The sequence below is a fragment of the Malus sylvestris genome, chromosome 5 (assembly GCF_916048215.2).
Source record: "Malus sylvestris chromosome 5, drMalSylv7.2, whole genome shotgun sequence".
Taxonomy (NCBI): domain Eukaryota; kingdom Viridiplantae; phylum Streptophyta; class Magnoliopsida; order Rosales; family Rosaceae; genus Malus; species Malus sylvestris.
Genome location: NC_062264.1, coordinates 43,366,569 through 43,390,892, shown reverse-complemented (window position 1 = coordinate 43,390,892; position 24,324 = coordinate 43,366,569). Strand labels below are relative to the sequence as shown.

The 24,324-nt window shown below is 38.6% G+C and overlaps 4 protein-coding genes, 1 long non-coding RNA gene and 1 pseudogene across 6 annotated transcripts; 3 read left to right on the top strand and 3 right to left on the bottom strand.

The window, feature by feature from the left end:
- The first annotated feature begins 3,951 nt into the window (after positions 1–3,951).
- Positions 3,952–7,328, top strand: LOC126622377 (uncharacterized). 2 transcript variants are annotated; one of them, XR_007623408.1, is made up of 9 exons: positions 3,952–4,165; positions 4,260–4,349; positions 4,727–4,786; positions 4,929–4,968; positions 5,057–5,150; positions 5,545–5,604; positions 5,686–5,777; positions 5,846–5,999; positions 6,293–7,328. XR_007623408.1 is itself a non-coding variant. In XM_050291099.1 (8 exons), the coding sequence occupies exons 1-8, from the start codon at positions 4,074–4,076 to the stop codon at positions 5,930–5,932; spliced, it is 615 nt and encodes a 204-aa protein (XP_050147056.1). In that variant the 5' UTR covers positions 3,952–4,073; the 3' UTR covers positions 5,933–6,187. The 2 variants fall into 2 exon arrangements, 1 of the variants encoding a protein (XP_050147056.1); XM_050291099.1 differs by lacking the exon at positions 6,293–7,328 and having other exon boundaries at positions 5,846–6,187.
- LOC126622387 (protein LOL2-like) lies at positions 6,112–8,549 on the bottom strand. Its single transcript, XM_050291111.1, has 4 exons — positions 8,402–8,549; positions 7,542–7,649; positions 6,809–6,918; positions 6,112–6,437 (listed from the first exon to the last, which is right to left on the bottom strand). The coding sequence occupies exons 1-4, from the start codon at positions 8,469–8,471 to the stop codon at positions 6,366–6,368; spliced, it is 360 nt and encodes a 119-aa protein (XP_050147068.1). The 5' UTR covers positions 8,472–8,549; the 3' UTR covers positions 6,112–6,365.
- Positions 8,550–9,244: 695 nt separating this feature from the next.
- Positions 9,245–16,134, bottom strand: LOC126622355 (DNA-directed RNA polymerase II subunit RPB2). Its single transcript, XM_050291062.1, has 23 exons — positions 15,734–16,134; positions 14,997–15,218; positions 14,616–14,906; positions 14,325–14,522; positions 14,087–14,238; positions 13,889–14,009; positions 13,762–13,806; positions 13,445–13,655; positions 13,158–13,234; positions 12,954–13,061; positions 12,754–12,870; positions 12,320–12,475; positions 12,137–12,241; positions 11,906–12,031; positions 11,741–11,818; positions 11,550–11,645; positions 11,342–11,457; positions 11,188–11,257; positions 11,051–11,104; positions 10,812–10,958; positions 10,417–10,716; positions 9,904–10,326; positions 9,245–9,733 (listed from the first exon to the last, which is right to left on the bottom strand). The coding sequence occupies exons 1-23, from the start codon at positions 15,980–15,982 to the stop codon at positions 9,614–9,616; spliced, it is 3,582 nt and encodes a 1,193-aa protein (XP_050147019.1). The 5' UTR covers positions 15,983–16,134; the 3' UTR covers positions 9,245–9,613.
- LOC126622392 (uncharacterized) lies at positions 9,716–10,086 on the top strand. The gene is made up of 2 exons (XR_007623419.1): positions 9,716–9,815; positions 9,858–10,086. It is a non-coding gene; the product is annotated as an uncharacterized LOC126622392 (long non-coding RNA).
- Positions 16,135–18,356: 2,222 nt separating the features above from the next.
- On the top strand, positions 18,357–19,757 carry LOC126622382 (CASP-like protein 1C2). The gene is made up of 3 exons (XM_050291107.1): positions 18,357–18,698; positions 18,934–19,036; positions 19,385–19,757. Exons 1-3 carry the CDS (start codon positions 18,544–18,546, stop codon positions 19,619–19,621), a joined length of 495 nt encoding a protein of 164 aa, XP_050147064.1. The 5' UTR covers positions 18,357–18,543; the 3' UTR covers positions 19,622–19,757.
- A 2,753-nt stretch (positions 19,758–22,510) lies between these two features.
- LOC126622942 (uncharacterized) lies at positions 22,511–23,878 on the bottom strand (annotated as a pseudogene).
- Positions 23,879–24,324: the final 446 nt, after the last annotated feature.

The following is a 24,324-nucleotide window of genomic DNA, read 5'->3' as shown; positions in this document are numbered from 1 at the left end:
ATGGTCTACATAATTAATTTTTTTTTAAAAGTTAATTTAAGAAAAAAAATTAGCCTAAGGGTTGGAGCAGAAAAATTGTTTTTGGACTAAAAGTTAAACTTTTTGGGCTAAAAAATTTGGTTTTTAGCTCAAGGGTTGAAGATGGTCTTAGAGAGGTATTAGTTGACAACTTGAAATCGGATTCCTTTTTCCATTTGATCTTTTTAAGCTAAATTGACTACCGATGGTTTATATGTAGGACTTGGATTGTCTGCCCTCCTAGTTGTGATGCCCTTCCATGCCCTTCTATTTTGTGCGGTCACGGTTAAGCCACGTCAATATTTTATATTAATTTTTTAATAAGATAATAAGACAAAAAATAATAAAAATATAAAATATTAACGTGGCTTAACCGTGACCGCACAAAATAAGAGGGCATGGAAGGGCACCACAACTAGGAGAGCAGACAATCCAAGTCCCAGAATATGGACTAGGATGACCTCGTGGCTCGTCCTATTCGCTTGGACCACTCAGCTCTAGCATAGCGACCCCAAGTACTCTCTGTAAGCAATTGACTTGGTGATATGAACATTCCAAGTCTTCATAGTTCATATGCGAGGGAATCGTTGATAAACTCATGAATTTCTTAATTTTTAATGTTCATGTGGGCCCAGATTGCCATGTGGCACCAGTTATTGTTCATGCGGGCATAACCTCACAGGTTGATATCTGTTTTAACATAAAACTTAACGTATGTATCAAAGTGTCATAAATATCACTTTAGGTGACAGACTGGGATGAAAAAAACTTATGTATAAAAGGTTAGAAACCAAAAAATTTCCTTGTAGTAAACTGTGATTTACCCTTAAAAATTTAACATAAATAATTAATAAGGCTTAAGTATTAATCCATTAGTAAATTGATACAATACTAACCAATCGTTTGGATACCAAAATCCTAGATCTTAAAACTCCATAGCCGTCGGCCTCTTGTTTCGACTTGGAGCCGATGGCAGCCCTTATCTCATTTTTTTTTTGGTAGATAAGGAATCAGCTGATTGTTGCGTCATGGTAGTCCATTCTTATAGGAATTGAGAAGACTCATACATGCATTTCAACCTCCCGTGAGCCACCATCGTGCATTCACCCATGTCATTAATCGAACCCAGAACGTGTCATATAAAATACAACCATATAATTCGCCTCCAACCACTAGATCATCCCATGGTGGTTAGGGAGAATTGTCCTTTCACATGAACCATATCTTACTATGTTTTTGTTTTCTTTTTAATATTTTAAGTAACTGACTATTATTTATTTACTTATCACAAATAGTTGATCTTGGTCTCCCATCCCCTTTCTTTTGTCGTGGGTGGACATGAATCCACGTGAAAGATGAAGCATTTGAGACACGCACATAACTTTGAAGCTGGCTAGCAAAAGTTTGAAGCACTAGAAGTTAAGCACATCTCCTCTATCTTGTACAAATCTTGCAAGCAATATGCGTATTCGTGAGTTCTTGTTTTTCCACCTCCACGTATCTGCATGCATATACACAAAAATTCTGAATACTTCGGAATACACAATATTTTAAATGTTTTGATCGTTAAATTTTATATATTTAAAAAAAAGAAAGAATCTAACATCTGCCCCAAGTCGAAGGCAAGTGATTGACTAGCAGAGACCTTCATAGACGTCCAACAAGTTGACAGATTCGACAGAAAATGGTAACACGGAAATTGGACTACTACAACTGTCATTTTATGGACTAGAGATGATGTTAGGTTTTTATCGTAAACAAAACGGAAATTGGACTACTACAACTATTCGCTTGGACCACTCAGCTCTAGCATCGCGACCCCATGAACTCTGTGTAAGTAATTGACTTGGTGATATGAACATTCCAAGTCTTCATAGTTCATATGCGAGGGAATCGTTGTTAAACTCATGAATTTCTTAATTTTTAATGTTTATGTGGGCTCAAATTGCCACGTGGCATCTAGTTATTGTTCATGCGATCGCCACGTCATAGGTTAACATCTGTTTGAACAGAAAACTTAACAGATGTATGAAAGTGTCAAAATTATCATTTTAGGTACCAGACTGAGATGGAAAAAAAAAAACTTATGTATAAAAGGTTGAAAACAAAAAAAATTCATAATAGTAAACTGAGATTTACTCTTAAAAATTTAACATAAATAATTAATTAGGCTTAAGTATTAATCAGTTAGTAAATTGATACAATACTAACCAATCGTTTGGATACCAAAATCCTAGATCTTAAAACTCCATAGCCATCCGCCTCTTGTTTCGACTTGGAGCCAGTGGCAGCCCTTATCTCATTATCCCAACCTTCCTCCTTTCGTTTTAGTATTTTTTATCTATAAGTGCCTCCTTAGTGAGTTTATTTACGAGCATCTCGTACTGATTATTTTAATTTTGTGTTTGTGTTTATATTTTATTTGGTTCTCCTGGGTCTTCGTTGTTTCTGGTGGTTTCACTATTGGTGTTGAGTACAAAATTCATGTTGGTATTGACACTAGTTGGTTCCTTGTTAGTTTCTGTTTGGGCCCAAAATAATAGTTTGGGCCGAGGGTAGAATCACTCTCGGCCCGAGAAGCCGTGCGACGAAAGGGTCATGGAGCGTTCAGCTCATGGGCTTCCAAGCCTAAGTCGGTTAAATCAGAACGCAAGTCGAGTCTTAGTACAATAGGGACTCTCGACGAGATCAATAATCTAGAAGCGAATCCGGCTCAGTTAAGGACTAGATTCGTAGTCCTAGCGGAGATAGGACTGATCGAGGGGATGTTAATCCGGAGAAGGAAACCTAGTCCGAATAGGATTGGAACTCGGGCTCGATGTTCTGCTACTATAAATACAAGACATTCAGCAACATTGAAAAACCCTTCAATTCAACACACAAAATTGCCCTGCGCAAATTCTCACAACTTGTGATTTTTCTTTTTCCTTTCTCGCTGACACATCTTCCGTTGGCATCAACAGCACTGTGGAAGCAACCGGTGATATCTTAAGTCGGCATAGATAACTCTGTCACCGTAGAGTCAGTCGGTCTCGCAGTATCTTCCGTTGGCATCAACAGCACTGCGGCGAGAACGATTGATTACCTATCTAAGTCTCGGTCGAGAAGGGTTTCTAAATCCTTATTGGTCGAGGTCATCTCATCAGCCTTCTCGGCGAAGTGAGGTGTTACAGTTATTACATTCGGCACATTGAAAGCCGAATTTGATATTGAACTTCGTAAGAATAGTAACCTTGTCTTCAGGTTCGAGAGCCCAAGAGGCCGAGACGTGTTCCTTTCTCGGCCGCAATCGCAAGACGCAGAAGTCAGTAGCGCGACCCAACGCAACATCAACAAATTTACTCCTCGGCCGAGCTCGGCCGACGAGTTGGCACGCCCCGCATTCACCGAAGGACGTAGTTAGCTCATTAATTACTCGGCCTGCGCGCCACGTAGACTTGGTAGTTTCTAGGGTCAACAGTTTCTCTTCCGAGTCCACATTGCTCGTTAGCAAAGAGTGTCCTCATATTCGTTATATTGTCGTTTTTGTGCGCATAATTTCTCAAGTTTATTTGACTTTGGAGTGTCATCTTAATCTTCTAAGTTTGAGTGTTATGAGATTACATTATGTACTTGGAAATAAGAGTCGTGTTATTATTAACTTAATAACTGTTTAGCACTTGAACGCTACATAATATAAATTTTCAAAGAAAAAAAATGTTTATTATTTGTTTCCGGCCCACTTATAGCCAAAAGGCCTGACTCAACAAAAATTTACATATAGTTATATACCCAAAAAAAAAGACATAATATAATCACCAATTTTACTAATTATAAAAAATTTAGAATGCATAATAATATTTTTTGAGTGTCAGTAATAATTTCCTTTCTAATTTATAAATTCAGCAGTTTAGTAGCTACTCGCGAGTATAAATACGCGCACAACTTTCCCATTCAGAAATTCGAAATATCCAGAAACAGTACCAAATTTGAAAGCGCGGGAATCTCACTCGGTGACTCGAACGACCTTCTTCGACCTCCAAGCCACAATCCTCAAGCTCCAAACCCTAACAACAATGTCGACCGCCAAAGCGAGCAACAAGAAGCGCAGGACCGACCCGGAGATCGCCAAATCGGATCACCTCGATCTCGACCTCGACCTCTCCAAGTACGTCTATCCGATTAATCGATTCTTCTCTTTTCATTTTTCAATTTTTTGCCTTGCGATTTGTGGATGAAAGTGTGCGGTTCTGAATACGCAGTGATATCAAGGGAATCATGTCGGCGATTCATCAGATCCGAGAGAAGGCTCACAAGGACGGTCTGAAGAAGAACGAAGAGACGATTTCGAGGTGAGTCGAATCGTTTCGGTCCGATCAGGTTTCGTTATCGCTTAAATTGGAAGCTTGATCAGTATTTTCTTGCGATTTCGTAATAGATGCTGATTGGTGTTTGTTTTTCGCCTGAATTAAATTGATGAAAATTCTGATAACTGACTGCGATTGCTTGCTTGTTTTATTGAACGCGTTCGTTCTGATCCGATTTACGATATGAATTTGTAATGCTACTAATTAAGATGATTAATCATTAATTTACTATCGATGTTTGGTATGCGAAATTTGAATCAACATAAATGAGTAAGAAATCAGGAATTAGGTTTTGTTAATACATTCTGTTTTCGTTCTCTGTTGCTTCGAATTTGTATCGTTACTCTGTGTTTTCGTGACAGTGTGGCAGCTGAGGTCAGGTCTGCCATTGATGAGCTCAAGTCCAAACTCGAAAAGGATAGGTAACCGAAATTTGGAAGAATCGCCAGCTTAAGCTACTACATGCTTGTCCCTTTGCATCAATAGTTTCTTCAGTGTTTGCATTGATTGTTTCTTCGCAACAAGTAAACTAATCAGGTACATTTTGTTTTCTTTACATGTTAGGCAAAGTTTCGCTAAATCCCTCTCTAAGAGCTCAAAAGAGGTATCTTGAAAACAATGGATGATCCGGCGAAGAAATTTGAATTCGCAGTTGTTTTAGCTCTGATTAATGTTTGTTTTTATGCAAGCAGTGTGAAAATTGCTTGAAGACTGAAGCTGCAAAGTTCCAAGCACTTTATGAAAAGTTCTGCAAGGACCAAGCAAGCCATCTGCAGGCCTTGAAAGGTAGTTCCTTGTAGTTCAAGTCTTCACTCCTTTAAACTCAGCGGCATAGATAATCTTGTTACAATAATTGAGAGAGAGATAGGTGCTCGACTATGTTAACTTTCAGAAACTAGCGTATTTTTCGGGTTCATGGATAGGACGTTTACTTTACTATACATGTAGTTCCTTAGTCCACCTCCGTTTTCCAGAAAACTAAGATCATACCGGAGCTGTAGTACAGGTCTTGCAGTCATAATTATGAATCTACAATAGACCCTCGACGCTGTTAAGCATTGTTCTCTTTTGCTAAAGAAATGTTTCTGTTGAACTGTATTAAAATGAAATGGGAGATACAACAATGCAAATGACTGCTGTTGGTCCTTCGTTTACCTAACTGGGGAAGTTTGTTCGACAGGAGTTATTTCGAACTATGAAGAAGAGAAGGAAAGGCTCTGCGCACGATATGAACAATTGAGTATGCGAAAAAAATAACTCTCTTACTCGTAACTGTAGGATTGGAATAGGGTATACTAACGTTCTGATGGGTTGATGTCAGGGAAGCGAGAAAGGAGTATGATTTCTGAGCATGAGAAGGCTTGCGCTGATAAAATTAACAAACTGGAAGAGTCATTGAAAAAGAAGAAGCAGGTACTCTCTCTCTCTCTCTCTGCAAACAAGTCTCAAAACCAGATTTATTCATCTGTTTGCAAACACAGGACGACAGAACTTTCAGCGTTCTGAGAAAGTCTCTGGGTTCAATTTTGGACAATGGTTCCGACGAGGACATCCCGGCTGATGATTGAAGATTACTTCAGAGTTGAAAAGGGCAGTGCTACAAATATTCAGCTGTTAAATCTCCATTAACCCGAGGTATTACGTTCACTGATACTTTCGATATGATATAAGCCGTAGGTGTAAGGTTTCTTTTCTCAGCTTCACTATGGTAGTGAACCAAAATTGTTGTTAATGCCCGTTAGTATCGTTATACTGTAATTCCCCATGACTTTCGAGAATGCTTAGTCCGAAACAGTTTAGCAAGGCACGACAATTTAACTTCATATACGGTATCAAATTATTACCTGCTACATGTGAAGAATCGATCACAAATTAATTTTGGAGAAGAGTTCCGGTGTAAGCTCTTCATTCTTCCCTAATCCATGCAGCGGCAATATAACGCGTTGTACCGCCAAGCTTCAGATGCTAGTTACAATTTGTAGACTGCCTCGCATAAGCAGTTTAGTGAACAGGATTTGGAGGAGTTGGTGATTGCCCCTGTTGGACGGACCATGGAGGGCGCTTGTTGTGTTCCTACAAAGAAACGTTTCACATCCATCACACATACGAAACACCAGCAATTGCATTCTGATCTCCTTGCAATAACTTACGAATTACAGACCACTTATTTTGAAAGTGCTCCCTCGACATAATACTATTGACTACTACCAACGAAAAAGCACCATGAAGGTACAACCTCCACTATATGCTCACTGATAGAAAATAACTTGCCTCGTCATATCGTACCTAATGTGAAGTCTACAATTCCATAACTTATACTTCCTTAGAATTTTAGGAAAATCGCCTTTCGTGTGATTATCCCTGAATATTATTCCGAATGCTAGCCTCTTGCAAGTGATACTAACATATGTAACGATTTTTTTTCATGTAAATTGTTTACTTACCCCAACTTCTGTCACAAAATGGCACGAGGAACACCTAACGGAAGGCGCTCCATACGGGTACATCAGCAACACTGCACAGCTACCACATTTAACTTGTCCAACCTGATGAGCTGATAAAAGAAGAATCCGTTAGATTTTGCCAATTTGCCATCACGACGGCAAATCACCAAACATCTTACATTTGCAGAAGAGAAAATGACACTTTACTACACAGACAAAAGGCTCGAAGGCTCTGGTAACCGGAACTTATCAAATCTACAAGAGAAGCAATAGAATTATAAATGATTCACAATTCAACGATGAGGAGTGTACGGGAAGAAAGAACAACTTAAGTCCGTGACTCAAATTTAAGACCATGGGGGTTTTTCGCTTAGAATCAAGTATGGCACACTGCTTGTGGTTTGTGGAAATCGCGGTTTAGGGTTCAAGATTTCATTGTATGGCACTACTACGTAAAACTATGACCGAGGCACTGCAGGGCTCAATCAACTCAAAAGATCCGATCAACTTTGTTAGAGTACATCGCGAATCTTTCATATTTGAGGTTGGTTTAGATCGCGCTTTAGCTTCTCTTCCCCATTTCACATTGTTGCCATATATTTTTGCGCTACGTATAGAAAATCATCACAAATGATCGTAAAGTAAGAACAAAGAGGAGGGAATGAAGCAGAGAATCTTAACTTGTTAGGTGCACACTAAGTATCTAAGCGAAAGAGGAAGAGAGAAGAATCACCTTCGAGCACGAAGTTGACGGTCTGACAGCACGAGCACTCGACATGTCTGGCTCCTCGAGGATACTTCAGCAGCCGGCGGCAAGAACCACAAACCATTTGAGCTATTTCTACATCACGATCACACAACTCACCAGGTGAGAAAACCTTGCACTATTTTTACTTCATCTCAAAAGGAAATCAAGGGCTCCAAACAACATTCTTCTCCGGAATCCAATAATCCACTTTCTGTTATTCATTTCCAATTAAATTACCCAAATTATTCACTTTCCATTTTCACATTAGAAATTAGAGACTTTTGAAACAAATGCCAGGTGGGTTACTTTTTTTTGTTTATTTTTTTTCGATACAAGATATTCTACCTTGAAAAACTAAAATGCGGGGTGAGGACTATTCGAACTCGAGTTAATGTATAAGGAAGTACGCTCTCTAGCCAATATAGCTACGCCCACGTGTGCGACTTGATGGGTAAAATTTTACGAAAACTAATGAAAATGGTTTGAAAACTTTGAGTTTTAATGATAAAGAAAAAATAAAGGGTAAAGTGAATAGTACCAAGATTGATTTTTTAATGTAAAAATATGGTTTTCATTAAAGTAAACAGTTCCGAGAATTTTTTGTTAAAAGTTCCCTAAAATTTAAAAGTGAACCCAACCCAGTTACAGTTGCTAAATGCAAACCATAATCACATATTTCAATAAAAATAAAGTAAATAATTAAAATAGAAGAATACAAAAATATTCTCTAAGAAAAAGAAAAACCCAACTGACACGAAACGCAGAGAGAAACGGAGTCTCTGATTGATATAATAAGTTGTTTGTTATTAGGGGGTTATAAAATGGAGGCAGGCTGACTGACTCACCGGATGGCTGCGCGGCGGTGGGTTGGAGCTCCGGCTGCGGCGCTTCGTCCACTTCCACCTTGCTCTCCATCCTCGTCCTCCTCCTCTGTGCCCTTCTCTTGCTGTCGCTTTGCACAAACGGCGGGTTGCAGAAAACGACTTAGGAGTTGGACGACTCGTGATACGGTGTCGTTTTAGGGGGCCAACATAAAGCGAAATGCTGACCTGGCATTAAGATGTAGATTTTGTTGCCGTATTTTGGTTGTACTGGATTTAGCTATTTTACTGTACTTTATACAAATCTCGCTACTATTATTTTTTTCTGTAATATTTTACCCTCTTCAAGCCTGTTGTTCCAATTCACCCCAACTCATCATCCTCCATGTCTTATACTACCACGTTTCGTTAACTAAACTGAAAGGGACATTAGCTTCGTCAACTCAACCACCATGTGGTAGCGCCAATGATTGAGGACAAATCTCAGCCCGTATTTCGTACAAACATGCCTTGAGTTCAATTATTAGCTTTGGTGAATCACACAATAGTGGCCAAGAAAGGTTGAAATGCCTATCCACCATCTGAACCCCTTTTAAGTGAAAATAAAAACTCATCCCAACTTATATTACTCTATTCCGTCAACTAGACTGAAAGAGATGTTAGTTTCTCTGAAATTGAAGAGTCCCTACGTGCCCAAATTCAAAGTTTTGAACTTGTCTTACAAATTTCAGATGAGACTTGAAAGTGAAATCTCACATACATAAAACATAAAATCATCTTAATGAAAGAGCAATCCCGATTATAAAAAGGATTATAATCGTTGAAAATGATTAAGAAAAGATTATGAGGAAAAAGGCGAGGCAACCGTGAGGTATCAATGAACTCAGATATATGTAACGATGATGTCATACATGTATTTACTTAATGATAGCTTAACTACAGGAAAATACAATTAGTTCCAGCTCTCCAGCTTAAAACGAGACGAAAACAAAACTTTCAAGACAAAACGGTTTGAACCAATTCCAAACACGAGCCATTCGACTCCGATGAAAATGCATCCACTAATTCTGATTAACTTTCTCGAAACCCGCCCTGATGAACCTTCTGATTCGCCTTCAACCTCTTGAAACTCCGGTGTGTATCTATTATTATCACGGTAAAGCCTGTTAACTTCGTGCTGGTTTAGACGAGAGCTCAGAAAGCAAAGAACATGTTCTGTTTCAGCAATCAACTACATCAGGCTCCTTTCTTCTTTTGGTTTTTGGCAGGCTTGATGTCCTTTGTGAGCATTCTTGGCGCTATGGCCATCGACATGAGCTCTTGGAACAGCAGCTTGCAGGCATAAGGAATGTAAACCTAGACAAACGTAAGCCAAGCGGCAGATAGCATTAACCTCTCACCGATCAGAGCAATATTACAACTCTAGGCATGAATTCATGTACCGTATGAGAGAGAGAGAGAGAGAGAGAGAGAGAGAGAGAGAGAGAGAGAGAGAGAGAGAGAGAGAGAGAGAGAGATTGATTTACCTGAACAATGTCGGTTTTGTTCTTGCAACCCCTGCACTCAAACGAATTCTTCTTGAGATTTGCAATAGCTATTAACCCACAACGCTCACAGACATGAACCCTATATGCATCACTCTGGTCAAACAATCTTTCTTTCAGAAAGTGAGCAGCACCATGGGCAATCATGCAATCTCGTTCCATTTCCCCGAAGCGTAGACCACCATCACGAGATCGTCCCTCAGCTGGCTGCCTTGTGAGGATCTGCACTGGACCCCGTCCACGTGAATGGATCTTATCGTCGACCATATGCTTCAGTCTCTGGTAGTATGTGGGGCCAAGGAATATCATAGCGCTGAGCCGCCTGCCCGTGTGACCATTATACATGGTCTCGAATCCACGCATTTGATACCCACAACTGTGAAGAGCTTTACTGATATTGTCCACCTAACAAAGAAAATAATCAGATACGAGAATTTCCAGGAAAAACAAAACCAACTGAAGACACGTTTCAATTCAAGAGGAAGTGCAACTCACCGTGACATCTGTAAAAGGTGTAGCATCTCCTTCCTTTCCCATGTGAGCTGCAACCTTCCCCATAATACACTCAATGAGCTGACCAATTGTCATCCGAGAAGGAATAGCATGCGGGTTCACGATTATATCAGGGGTCACCCCTTCCACAGTCCACGGCATGTCTTCCTGGGTATAAGTCATACCCACTGTCCCCTTCTGTCCATGCCTGCTACTAAATTTATCACCAATTTGAGGTATTCTGACAGACCTCACCCGTACCTTAACAAACCGCAACCCATCGGCATTGGTCGTCAGTAGAACCTACAAACACAAAGTAAATGTCAGTATTGTGATAAGAAGACAGTAGATCTCAAACAGCGGTGGCGGGGAGGGGGTGGGAGTGAAATAAAACGAACCTGATCAACTATGCCGGTTTCACTGTGGCGCAAGCTTATGCTGTGGTCACGCCGTGTGTAACGCGATGTAGCTTGCCCTGGAGCCTCATCCTGAGCCATGGGTGTAGTCTTTCCTATGATAACATCCTCACCTGAAACCCTAGTTCCCTAGTAAGGTAATATCAAATAAAATAAGTTCATCTTTATTTCAGATATAGTACGACAAAAAATCGTGATAGGACAAATATACATATACTTACAGGAGGAGCAAGACCATCATCATCCAATTTGTCATAAGAACCATGTCGCATACCCTGTAAAGTCAAACCTTAGCATAGCGTCCAATACTAAATGAGCAGCACCATTAAAAACATAAACTAAAAGTTGAAATTCTCACCATAGTATTTGCTCTGTCAGGACGCCCAAAATCCTCTTTGACAAGGGTCCCCATCTTTTTCTCCTCGTCCCTGTGACAGGAAAAAGTTATTGATGCAACATTGTAGGAAAACAAAATGATTTGTATTCAAAATAGCTGTTACAGATAAACTGACCTATAAGATCGGAAGAATAGTGACCGGAAGAATCCACGGTCCACAGAGGATTGATTCATAATGACAGAATCTTCCTGGTTATAACCAGAATAACAGGAGATGGCAACAATAGCATTCTGATGTAGAATGGAAGACAAAGAAAATGTTCATCATCAGACTTTAGTTAGAGAGACAGAGAGAGGCATAGTAAAACAAAGTAAATACTTACGATGCCGGCGGGAAGCTGCCTGAAGTGGAGATGCTCCATGGCTCTTGTGGTGACAAGAGGTTTCTGAGGGTAGTATAAAACATACGCCAATGTATCCTGAGTGAAGCAACAAGAAGATTATCATTAATCTACTGCAACATTCAACAAAAGAAGATAAAATACTTGATTTCAATGTGGGAACCAAATCATACCATCCGGAACTGATAATTGGTGACATAAATCCCCATAGCTTGCTTCCCCATAGCAGATTGATATGTATTACGTGGAGACTGATCACACCAATAGCTAATAAATAGATGGAATAATAACTTAATAACATAACCAACACATTAAATTCACTTGTACGACAAGATCACCTGATTATGATCGGGAAACGGTATAATAGAAGCACAAACACCCAAAATAAGTGATGGGTGGATTTCACAATGAGTATAAGTGTCCGAATATGCCTCCTCAGGATTGAGTCTTGCTTGGACAAGATCCTGCACACGAGTTTTTCCAAATTGAATCATGAATCCCTACAGCTTCTACATGTCTGTTTATAATCCAAATAAAACAAGATGCATTTTTCCAGAAAGAATTCTAACATTAATTGTCATGGAAATCATTGTAGTCTCCTCTTCTTCAGTGTCAATATATTCAATATATCCCTTTGCTACAAGGTCATGCCAACCAGCATCTTCAGGGCTTTCCTGAAAAAAATATAAGGGTAGATTGATGTAAACATTGGATGTCCCAAGAAGGTAAATAGAAGATTTCAGCTAGCTCACCCTCTGCTGCAATGCATGAATATCCCTCTTCTTTATGAGAAGCCTCTGTTTATCCACAATGAATAATGGACGACTGCAACGTCCATAGTCAGTATATATCCGCAATTCTTTCAGACGGATATCTCTCACAACCCCAACTTCAGTGTTGACATCAACCTGTACAAGTACCAGAGTAATCAGCATCTGTTACGTTTATTGTGACATTTAAACATGAAAAGTTACCAGTCAGAATGGTTATAAGCAAGCGCTATGAAGATTGGGCGGGTAAGAACAAGATGAAAAGGAAAAGAGGAAGAAAATAATGGAGCAATTAACCAAACATAGACTCTACTTATAAAGCCAATGTTTGAATATTGCAAGTTGAGCATTTTTCTTTTGGCACAATATCTACCCAAAATAACAATTCTAAAGAAATAAATGAAAGAGATACTGACCCGTCGCCTTAGCTTTCTCAATGTCCTCACCAACATTTCAGGATCACGATGGATTCCAACCCAACAGCCGTTAACAAAAATTTTTGTAGCTTGGGGTATAACCGCAGGAGAAATTTCCTACAGTCAAGATAAAGATGCTTGTCAAACTAAATAATAAAGAAACCATAAAATCAGAATCCATTAGAACTAATAGAACAAACCTCAAAGTTTTCTGTACCCCATTCTTCCAAAAATTCCAAGATTGGATATGCAGCTGATCCTACCGTTATGTATACCATCAATGCAAGATTCTTTACAAGCCCGCACGCCTGGTATAACAGACAAACATTTAAGTGCCATGTACAGAAAAAAAGGGTTTTTCAACCAAACTTGCAGACTCAAAACTTTTAAAATGTGATACTCACTTGCCCTTCAGGTGTTTCAGCTGGGCACATCATTCCCCATTGCGAATTATGCAGCTGACGCGGTTTAGCCAATTTCCCTGATAAAAGAAACCTTATTCAAACGAAGGAGCGGTAAATTCTAACAAGCCACAGGTAGCAGTAGCAACAAGATGATTGGGCAAAAATAGACACTAAAAGGTCTTGCCTTACATCATAGACGAGTCTTATAACTGCAATCCAGAGACCTTACATTTGAAACATAACTATACAAAACACAGCAGAAGCCAGAACGCAGAAAGTGGTTTTACCTTCACGCCCTATTGGAGAATTCAGTCTTCTCAAATGTGAGAGGGTGGATGCGTATGTCAAACGATTTAACACCTGCGACACTCCAGCCCTTGTACCAGCTGCATTTGCTTGCCCCCAGTTTCCAGTGGCAAGTGAATATTTGAGGCCACTCGTAATGGTTTTAGCTTTGATGGCAAATTGCAGATTAAGATCCTTTCCATTGTCAACACACTGCAACATGCATTAAATATGTAAATATAAAACCAAATAAAATAGAAATTTAATAAACAGGGTTCATGTAAAAAAAAATAAAAAAATCAGGGTTAATGTAAGCAACCTTCTGTGCATAAGCTCTCACATCCTTAGTCAACTTCCTGAATAGCTGCAATTACATAAACAGTTCTGTGGTCAACATATTGGCAAAAATTTCATATAACCTCTAATTTCCACTAAAAAAACCATACATTTCGAAACAAGCCTCCGAGTAAGGGACCAGCAAGATCAAGCCTCTTGTTGCCATAATGATCCCTGTCATCTTCTGGCCTCCGTCCTAGGGCACATAGTAGAAGCCTGTGGACGATATATCTGGAACAAGCAAAAATGCATACTTAGTTAACAATTCAAAATCCAACTAGATGCTAATGCATATCATAAAAACCTACCCAAAATAATAAGCTTTCTTTGTCTCACAAAATTCTCCAACACCAACGTGTGGAAGCATTTCCTTTTGTAGAATCTCTTTCGCATACTTGATTCTCTTGTCTCTACTTACACCAACATTTGCACCTCTCTTTCCAATATAATCTAGTGCAACCTATAGTAGAAAATAGAATATTAAGCCACATGCTAAAAAGAATTTGAGAAACTTGTAGACATTAAACCATGAAATAAATAAAACACCTGTTGATTCTGAATCACAAATGCTTCTTCCAGAGAAGGTCTAAGCAGCTCCATCATTTGAGTATCAGAGAAGTCATAACATATGTGCTCTAGGATGTCTTTATCCGCAACAAACCCGAGAGCCCGGAACACAATAATAATAGGAATTTCACCTTTAATATACGGAAGAGTAGCTTTGATGTACTGTCCCGAAGAACCCTGCGATAACAGAAATGCATACAAACAAAATGAAACAAATAGCAGACACTACATAAACAAAAAAAAATTTACTGACACAATCAGTTCCATTACCCCTTTAGAACTAGTCCGAGCAAGCATCCGAACAAACATGGTACTGGGCGGCCTGTTTTGAGACTCCGCCATAGACCGAACTTCAGCCACATAGGCGTACTTGTTAGGCTGCCTCTTCTTGAACACATAGACATGGTTGGTGCTCATCTTCTCTTGAGCAATAAGAACCTTTTCACTCCCATTTATAATAAAATATCCACCTTGATCGTATGGACACTCTCCCAGCTCAGTTAAATCTTTCTCCGAATTCTGGTACAGCGTGCAATAACTAGACCGAAGCATTATAGGAACCTGATAATATACAACAAAACAAATTCAACCAAGTTGTTGACTAGCAGTGTTATATTCATCCATCATTACTGAATTAATCACATTACACACCTTCCCAATGAATACTTTGGTGAAATCCTGGGTCTCAGTGAGTTCTTCGCCATCGTGCCCTTTCTTTATCATCCTCTTTGAGACATCAACATACAAGGGTGCTGAGTACGTCAGATTTCTAAGCCTTGCAGCTTTGGGAAATAAGGTTGCAGTTTCTCCATCGGATTCGGTCATCATAGGCTTACTCAAATAAATCTGACCAAAGCTAATCTTGCATACAGTCTGCAATCCAACCCAACAGTGTTACAGCTCCAAACAACATAACCTTGAAAAATGCTCCAAGTTCTACTATCTTTTCATCCAAATATTCAACTGTGAAATAGAAACCCTGGATCCCAATTGCTTGTCCAGCTTTAATTTTTTGCACCAACTATTACCCATAAAATCATCGAAACTACGAAGCTTAAATTCTTTAATAAGACTACTACTTGATCGAAGACAACAGTATTAAAGGTCCAGACAAACTAACCACGAAAATGCTCCAAAATCTACTTCAGTTTCGTAACAAAAATCAACAATCAGAATGGAAACCTAGCTCCCAATTGCTTATAAAATTGTTATTTCGTGCACCAAGGATTACCCCTAAAACCACAAAAACTACGAAGCTCAAATTCGTTAACAACAACACCATTTAATAGAAGACTACCATTTGCAAAACCCGCCTAAAACCCCCGTTTGTTTCCCTAGAGAAAACGCAGGCAATTTCACACCCATAATTTCCCAGGAGGGAACCCTACCTCGGCGAAATCGGGCTGGTGCCCCGGGTTGTGCTGCGACTCGGGCCGAATCTCGATATCGGCCGATTCATCGACAATCTCCTGCATTGTGTTCTGAATGAACTCGTCGAACGAGTCGAGCTGCTGGCGCACCAAGCCCTTCTCCTCGAAGTAGGCGGAGATGACGGCCCACGCGTCCTCCTGCGTGATTTCATCTTCATCGTCGTCGTCCATGTACTGCTGATCGTCGTACTCGTGCTCCTCCTCCATGATTTACGGCGAAGGATTGGGATTGGAAACCCTAGGTCCAGGTCCGGTGGAATTCTCTGCGTCCGATTGAACGGTGTCGTTTCAAAGTGAGAGCGAAACCCTAGTTCGCTGTCGGGGTTCGGAGGAGTACTGCAGAGTTCAAAAAATGAAAGCTTTGACGAATGAAGTGCGCTTTTATTCAGTGGGGGACAAAACGACGTAGAGATTTAGGCGGTTTTGGCCGTAAGAGAGAGAAACGACATTGACTCTGGTAGTCGATTAGAGATAAATGCTCTTTTAGCTGACGCTAACTATCATCTTCGTATTCTACAAAATGTAATTTTGGTGAAAACTTTCTTATAATCCATTTCTTAATCTTTTGAGAACGGGTCGCAATAAGCATGTTATTGGCCGAACCGTTCTCAAAAGATCAAGGTGGAATGAATGAGAGCAGCAATGGCCGAGATATTTTTTGTTCTTTTTTGTACATTTTTCTTTTATTTCTCTTACCATTACAACAAACTATCATATTCATGTTTTTCAAAATATATGTTTCCGTGCAAAATCTATTATAATTCGTATTTAAACACTTGCAATCAATGATTTAAAACCTAAATTTAAATATATTTGAATCATTTTTTTTGTCAAAATTTCTTTTATCTACATCTAAACTACATATTAATAGAATCATCTTTGTCAACCAAAAGAGGGTGAAAGAATGTTTAGCAAAACAAAATTTTGCCATTTTTTTAAGCCTCACCTACATGTGATTTTAACAAAAAAAAATTAAAAAAATATATATATATATACACTAAATATACATTTTAACATCTCTATATTTTTCACTTATTTTTTTTACTTTCTGGCTTAAATATTTTACTAAATATACAGTTGTTGCTCAATAAATCGTAAATCCGTTTCCAAATACACTATATAGATTTTCTTAATATTCACGGAAAATATTTCGAGAAAACAAAAAAATTTCATTTTTTACAAAAAAACGTGAATTAACACTCATGGTTTTCAGTCGGTTTTCCAAATTCGTACATAAATCACCGTTCAATCTATTTATTTTCAACTTCACCTTCACTATGAAGTTTTGAAAACTAAGGTGAGACTTTCCCTTTAGATTCTTGAGTGTAGAACCCCATTTGACAATGTTCTGGGCCTCACTACTATATTTTTCACTTATTTTTTTTGTTTTTGGCTTAAATATTCTACTAAATGTAGATTTGTTGCTCAATAAACTATAAAACTGCATCTATATTCTTTAAAAAATTTAACTTAATGCTGAGGGAAAATTTTGTGAAAATAAAAAATTTACATTTTTGTCGAAACACATGGGTAGGAGGGCTCGACACACGAAAATCAAGGTGGAGTTAGCTCACACACGATGGCGTGGGGCCCACCCACGCGCACAGCTAAGAGCCAAATAGCTCATGTTTCCTCCAAGCTGAGCTGTTGGATTTCTAATTGTTTACACGTGGCGCAATCTAGGGCAACATAAATAATTTTGAAGTTCATCGGTCATGATTATTCTAAAGGTTAAAAATTCCAAAATAAATACCCATATTTTATGGGTGGACTTGCACAAAGATAATTACTGTTCAGAGTGAATAATAAGGACAATTACATTGCCCTTACCCTCTTAAAGCGTGTGAACTTACTCTTAGACTATGTAGGAAGCTCCTCTTTACTATTGAGTATTTTACTATAAACATGTTAAAAAAAATTAAAAATTCAAGTGTTATTTGAAAAAATCAAATGCTTCACCATAAAACGGCTAAACGTGGTAAAAAGGTTTTTAATTATCAAAAATTTGTTTTCAAAAACAATCTCAAACTGACGGTGTGATATTTTTTACCTTTGACCAAATTCATGTTACAAACACAATCAACATGATAAGAATTGATCATGTGGTGTGCATGCATGCAATCACATAAAATAAGTGGATCATGCTATGAATCACATGATCCCTTAATTGGTAGCATGATAATACATCTATACAAGTTCATACACAAAATCTTCATCAAATCTTTGCACGTAAAAGGAAGCCACGTGTCAAAATCTGGAAGGACTTGAAACAGGTTTAGTCGGTGCAGCACCCTTTTTTGTGTAAATGGCGGATTTGTATTCCTTCTGGATCAAAATTGTGGGATCCTAGAATCCTCACATCTTAGACATTCATCGTGCATCGTACGGACAAAAATCATTTGATTTTCTTATTTAAAATTAAACACAAATAGTACATGACGAAAACTGACCGCACAATATACAATAAACGACTAGGATGCTAGGATTCCCACAAAGTAGGTCAGGAGAGAATAATCCTCTTCCGTAAACGGCTAGTTTTGCAGCAGCGCATGATCTTCATACTTTTGTGCAGGTAACCAAACCATTCTTGGTTTAAAGAAATACAAAGAAGACAAGTGCCCCTCCACCTCCCCACCTCCTATCTGTCCTCCTAACACACTCTCTACATCTACCCTCTTTTGCTCTAAATATACACTTCAGCATTTGGACTTCCCTAGCTTACTTCTTTGTTTTGATCGTAAAACTGTGTCGTTTAGGTTAACTTCTCCATGACTAAGAACAGGAGGATCTTCACCACTGTGCTGAGACTGCTAGCCTTGGCTGCGACTGTTTCTGCCACCATAGTTATGGTCACCAGCCACGACTCTACCAACGTCTTGAACTTGACCTTCAAGGCCAAGTACAACCATTCTCCGGCTTTCACGTAAGTTTACTCTTCTAGTTTCTTCAAGTTTGTAACAATTTCGTAAACGTGAATTAGGTCTATTTGTTAAAAGGCAATATGCATGTTCCCTTGCATTCGAGTTCTATGTCGACCTCTCTCTCTCCGATGATAGTCCATTTTTTCCTCGTAATTAATCATCGTCTTAGTGTTCTATATAACCTTTTCTTATCATATTTTGTTTAACTTTTTTTTTTTTTTTAAATCATGGAAAAAGGTACTTTGTGATAGTGGATGCAATTATAAGTGGATACAACCTTATAATCCTGCTTCTTTCTTCCAAGGGCTCACTTTGGCGCATGGTTATCATCCTAGATGTGGTAATAATACCACATTTTCCCTTCATTTTCATAGTTTAAGTAAATGTCTTCCTTTCTTAATTCTGAAATAGTTACATGTTTACCAATATGAAATCGGATAAGGAGTCGGATCAAGGATAAGGATTTTGCATGAAACAGAAACGCTAAAATGACCGTGTTCTAAACCAATCATATACAATGTCATGTGGAAAAGTTTGAACACATGGTGACACGTGATAGACTAATAGACATGCATGGGCTAGACACCTCTACTTTAGCGTTTTCGTTTCATGTAAGTCTCTCTCCGGCTCGAGAACTGTCAATCTAATTTCCAACTTAATAGAAACTGAGGGATTGAAATTGGTTCAGGTTGCAGCTCTTCTTCTTACTTCAAGCATGTCAGCTGCCTTGGCGATAGCTCAAGTGGGCAAGAAAGGGAACATTCATGCTGGTTGGCTGCCAATTTGTGGACAGGTCTCCAAGTTTTGCAACCATATCACTGGAGCTCTTGTTGCTGGCATCCTTGCAGCAATGTTTTACTTTGTGCTTAATCTGTTTACCCTTTACAATGTTCTTAATCCTCTATTTGTGGTAAAACCTAATTAATTACCATGGGAATTTTGATGGTTAATTTCCATAATTTTGTTCTTGCTTTCCGCTTAGCTTTTCCCAATACTGTAAAAAGATAGTAAAAATGTAATATTGTCCTTGAATGGCAGTTTGGAATTACGAAAAAGTCCTTTTCATATTTTATTTTTTCATGCTATATATGAAGAAAGATTCAAGGAAACTGTGATTATCTGCCACCTGTTTATATCTGTTTCTTGATTTTTTTTTTGTCAGACGAAAGTACTTCCATTAAAAACTAGTACAAGAAAGAGGATAAGGATTGTCTGCGCTCCTAGTTGTGGTGCTCTTCCATGCTCTCCTATTTTGTGCGGTCACGGTTAAGCCACGTCAATATTTTATATTAATTTTTTAATGAGATAATAAGACAAAAAATACAAAAAATATAAAATATTGACGTGGCTTAACCGTGATCACACAAAATAGGAGGGCATGGAAGGGCACCACAACTAGGAGGGCAGACAATCCTTGTCCCAAGAAAGAAAGACCAAATGGTCTCTCATAAACAACAGTAGGTAAAGTAAAACACGTAAGTAAACTGAGAGCTGCAATTCAAAATATATATGGAGGCTCACACAAACTTAGGCCTGTAAGTATAAAAAACAAACAAAAAACCCTAATCTAAAGTAGCATAAATCAAGTCATTCAGTACTATAGTCTGGTAGTATTCTTTTTCATTTGGAAGTGAGAGGTCTTAGGTTCGAATATCGTGGATGACGAATTCGATACCAAATTAGGCTACCCATTATGTAGCTTTACCGAACTTTCCCTTCTGTATAAAAATATTGATGTATTCAAAAGTAGCATAAACCAAAGTGACTTGTCTCATTGACAAAAAAAAAAAAAAAGTGACTTGTCTCACTGTCTAGGTCAAGTGTGATTTTGATGTGTGAAAATTAACATTTGTTCTCAATAACGCAAGGGTGGTGCTAAATACACATTTTTTTTACTTTTTACACACTTTTTTTAATTTAAATCATCGGATCAAATAAATTGAAGAAAATCAAATGACAGAAATTAACAAAAGGTGTATGAAGGTAAAAAAAAGTGTATGAATAGCACCCTAAGGCATTATCATAGAGTCTCTTCTCAATGTTTAAAATTTTTGGCATTGAAACCCTCACAAAAAAAGATATCGCAGTAGTAAAATTTCTCCGACCATATTTAAATCATCAAAAAATCCTTTCTTAGGTAAATTTCTGTCCTTCACAGTTGGCCATTGCTGATGACAGGGACTTTCTCGTATATAGAAGAACTCTGTCTATATCTTTTAGGAAGGGAGATGGATTGTCTGCCCATTTCCATACTTTTCTCATCTCCTCCTGTTTTGTCTGGTCACGGTTAAGCCACGTCAATAAAAAGTAATAAGAATAAAAAATGTTGACGTGCCTTAACCGTGACCACACAAACAGAAGGGGATGTGAAGTGTTGGAAGAATAATGCAAGCTTTTGTCTAGTTTTGATGGATAACAGCTCAGCTTAGGCAACTTTCGGCTAGTCTTAGTGCTAGTGTTAGCTGTTTGCTTTAGTCATGGTGTTTAATGTTTACTTTAGGCATAGTTAAGTGATAACATTCCCTCATCATTGTAAAGCTAGTTAGTGGCTTAAGTTAGAGAGAGTGGAGGTCATCATCATGCTTGCTTAGCTGCCATTGTCCTCTACCTTTTGTCCTCCATTTAAGAACTTAGGCTTCAATTCCAAATGAAGAATCCAACATCTGTCTTTTATATGGCCAAGAGAATCACAGTAGCTGCGCTTTAAATCTGGTATTTTTCCCTTGTAAACTTTGCTTTCAGGACGTTTGTTGCTAGAGATATAAGCCCTAGTCTCAGAAACGCTGTCTTTAGTCTCTTGATTCATGACTTTCCTCCTTACTTCTTCCCTTTGGATTATGGCACACACACCAGTGAAGGAATGGAGTTCAGCATTCATTAAGATGTGACTTATGAGGTATTCGAACTCTGGACCTAAGCTAGCCAAGAGTTGAAAAATCTTGTCTTCTTCTGCTCTCTTGATCAACACAGTGGCATTAGTGGTATGAGGACGATAAACATCGAGCTTATTCCACATGTTTGTAAGACTGCCAAGGTGTTGAACAAATGCTTTGCTTCCTTGTTGTAGACTTGCCAGATTCTTCTTAAGCTGGAAGACACGGGCAACATTATTTTGATTTCCATACATCTCTTTTACTTGCTTCCAGAGATGCATGGATGACTCGGAATAAATTAAAATTTTAGCAATCCTTCGCTCCATTGAATTGAGCAACCAAGACATGACCAACTGATCTTTGCACAGCCACGACTCGAATGTAGAAGAAGTGACTACTGGAGCTTCAATAGCACCATTTACATAGCCAAGCTTTGATCTTCCTCCAAGTGCAAGAGATACTGCACAACTCCAGGGAAGGTAGTTGAATTCATTTAACAAAACAAAACTGAGACGTTGATTAGGATTGACCTCAACGTCAGAAAATGCTGGAGCATCCATCGAGCTTTCAATTTCAGAAAGTTCTTCAGCCATCTTGGCTTAGAGCAAAAGAAACTTAGCGGAAACGATTACTAGAGTCAGGAATTTAGAGTTCCTACTCTGATACCATATTGAATTTTTGATGTATATTTTATATATAAAACAGTTACAAGATCAAACATATATAGAAGAAGAAACGGGAAAGAAAAATGGAGGACAAAAGGTAGAGGACAATGGCAGCTAAGCAAGCATGATGATGACCTCCACTCTCTCTAACTTAAGCCACTAACTAGCTTTACAATGATGAGGGAATATTATCACTTAACTATGCCTAAAGTAAACATTAAACACCATGACTAAAGCAAACAGCTAACACTAGCACTAAGACTAGCCGAAAGCTGCCTAAGCTGAGCTGTTATCCATCAAAACTAGACAAAAGCTTGCATTATTCTTCCAACAGGAAGAGTATGGAAATGGGAGGGCAGACAATCCACCTCCGGAAGGAAGAATGCAACGCCCGTTGAATCTCTGCTGCAGGAAAACAACGGCGGCAAACAGCATACCGCCGCTGGGGATGATGGATGATGATGTTCCAGGCAGGGCAGTGGAGTAAAAGTCTATTCTGTGAATTGCATAAATATTCGGAAGTTCAACGAACCATGTACCGGTCCGAGCCCTGTAAAGATCATATGCATGAGGCAGCAGACGGATTATGGTGGTTCCCAAGTAAAAGGCGGAGGCCAGAGCCTTTTCTCCTGAATTGAAGAACAAGTTGAACAATATCTGAGGGAGCAGAAAACCATCCAGGACAAAGCCGGCGTAAGAGCTGAGGTACTCCCTGAGAGGGTGGTACTCGTAAGCAATAGGGTGGAGACTAGACACTTGGTAAGGTGGTGGTGGCGGGGATTGCGATTTCTTAGAAAAGGCCTGTGTGATTCCAGGTAGGAGTTGTTCGACAGGTACACAAACCAAACTGTAAGTCCGCCAGCTATATACAATGGTAGAGTTGCATAAACAACTTTCCACTCAGAATCTCTCGAGCTCTTCTGATTTCCATCGCATTGTCTTGCGGACCACGTCAGTTGGAGAAGACAGCAAAAGGAGAGCTACCATCATTAACATCCTGACTATTACTTCATTCACTTGAAGCCATCCACCAGTACCAAGAAAAGTATCCCGGTGGATGATGTGGTGGTTTGGCACAAACATTGCTTTAAAGTTGACCAGAAGCGGAATCATGTATCCCAGGGCAAGAGCAATAAGCGTCATAATTGAAATGACTGGAAGAACATCTGGGTGCTTCTTCACGCGGAGGAGCTGCAATCCGATAAGGACGCATGCGAGGGTTTTGGAAATGAGAACCATAACGATTTCCAAGTCGATTCTTGAAATAAATGCTGCAGCTTGGTTATAGTAAATTGAATTCGATGAAAACTGAATTGGTTAAAAAAAAAGAGGGTCTAACCTTCCCCTTGTACTTTCAATACTTCCCCAAACATTTTCACGATCCTTTGTATCCAATGGAGAAAACTGTACATTAATTCAAACAGCACAGTCTAACATGTCCTTCTGAATCAATGTTTGATTTTTCAATGGTACGCGCCTGCATCCTATCATGCATCGATTACCATAATCCCTGTCATATATTGCTTCAGCAGATAGTTCTGCTTTAAACGGGAAAACATCATGACGAGATTCAAGACTTGTGAACCACAACCTATAGCCGACTTTCATTGGACTACTATGGGCAGGGTTTTTCTTCTGCTGCATTGGTGATTCTGTTTGTGGCAAAGTTAGGTTTTCTAATCCAAGTTTTTCTTTATAAGATGAATAATGTTATTCTTACCACAATTTTATACCATATTTCTTTATTATCTTATGTGGCAGATGAGTTGCACAAGTTACATAATTTAATTTCAATCTTTTTATTAATTAAAACACTTAAATAATTTTAGGTGGAAGAATGAGACTTCTTGTATACCACAATAATCATTTAATTAACAATCTTTTATTAATTATTGATTAACTTTTTGAAATTAAATGCTAATTAATTTAGATAATGTGGCTGTCCACTTAAGGTGGTATACAATTGTGGTACAAAAATATAGTAAGAATAACATTATTGTTATAAGATGCTAAAGATTGAAATTAATGTGTACTGGATGAAATTTAGGATTCGTGATAGAGAGTTATTGATATGACTTACAAAAAGTTTA

Coding starts and splice junctions, on each gene's coding strand:
- LOC126622377 (XM_050291099.1), top strand. CDS start 4,074: ATGTCGACCGCCAAAGCGAGCAACAAGAAGCGCAGGACCGACCCGGAG. Junction 4,969..5,056: donor TCTCTAAGAGCTCAAAAGAG/GTATCTTGAAAA, acceptor TTATGCAAGCAG/TGTGAAAATTGCTTGAAGAC. Junction 5,605..5,685: donor CGCACGATATGAACAATTGA/GTATGCGAAAAA, acceptor GGTTGATGTCAG/GGAAGCGAGAAAGGAGTATG.
- LOC126622355 (XM_050291062.1), bottom strand. CDS start 15,982: ATGGAGGAGGAGCACGAGTACGACGATCAGCAGTACATGGACGACGAC. Junction 12,032..12,136: donor TGATTTCCATGACAATTAAT/GTTAGAATTCTT, acceptor ACTCGTGTGCAG/GATCTTGTCCAAGCAAGACT. Junction 9,734..9,903: donor ACAAAACCGACATTGTTCAG/GTAAATCAATCT, acceptor ACGTTTGTCTAG/GTTTACATTCCTTATGCCTG.
- LOC126622387 (XM_050291111.1), bottom strand. CDS start 8,471: ATGGAGAGCAAGGTGGAAGTGGACGAAGCGCCGCAGCCGGAGCTCCAA. Junction 7,650..8,401: donor CACCGCCGCGCAGCCATCCG/GTGAGTCAGTCA, acceptor ATCGTGATGTAG/AAATAGCTCAAATGGTTTGT. Junction 6,919..7,541: donor CGTCAACTTCGTGCTCGAAG/GTGATTCTTCTC, acceptor TTCTTTTATCAG/CTCATCAGGTTGGACAAGTT.
- LOC126622382 (XM_050291107.1), top strand. CDS start 18,544: ATGACTAAGAACAGGAGGATCTTCACCACTGTGCTGAGACTGCTAGCC. Junction 18,699..18,933: donor AACCATTCTCCGGCTTTCAC/GTAAGTTTACTC, acceptor TCATGGAAAAAG/GTACTTTGTGATAGTGGATG. Junction 19,037..19,384: donor TGGTTATCATCCTAGATGTG/GTAATAATACCA, acceptor AAATTGGTTCAG/GTTGCAGCTCTTCTTCTTAC.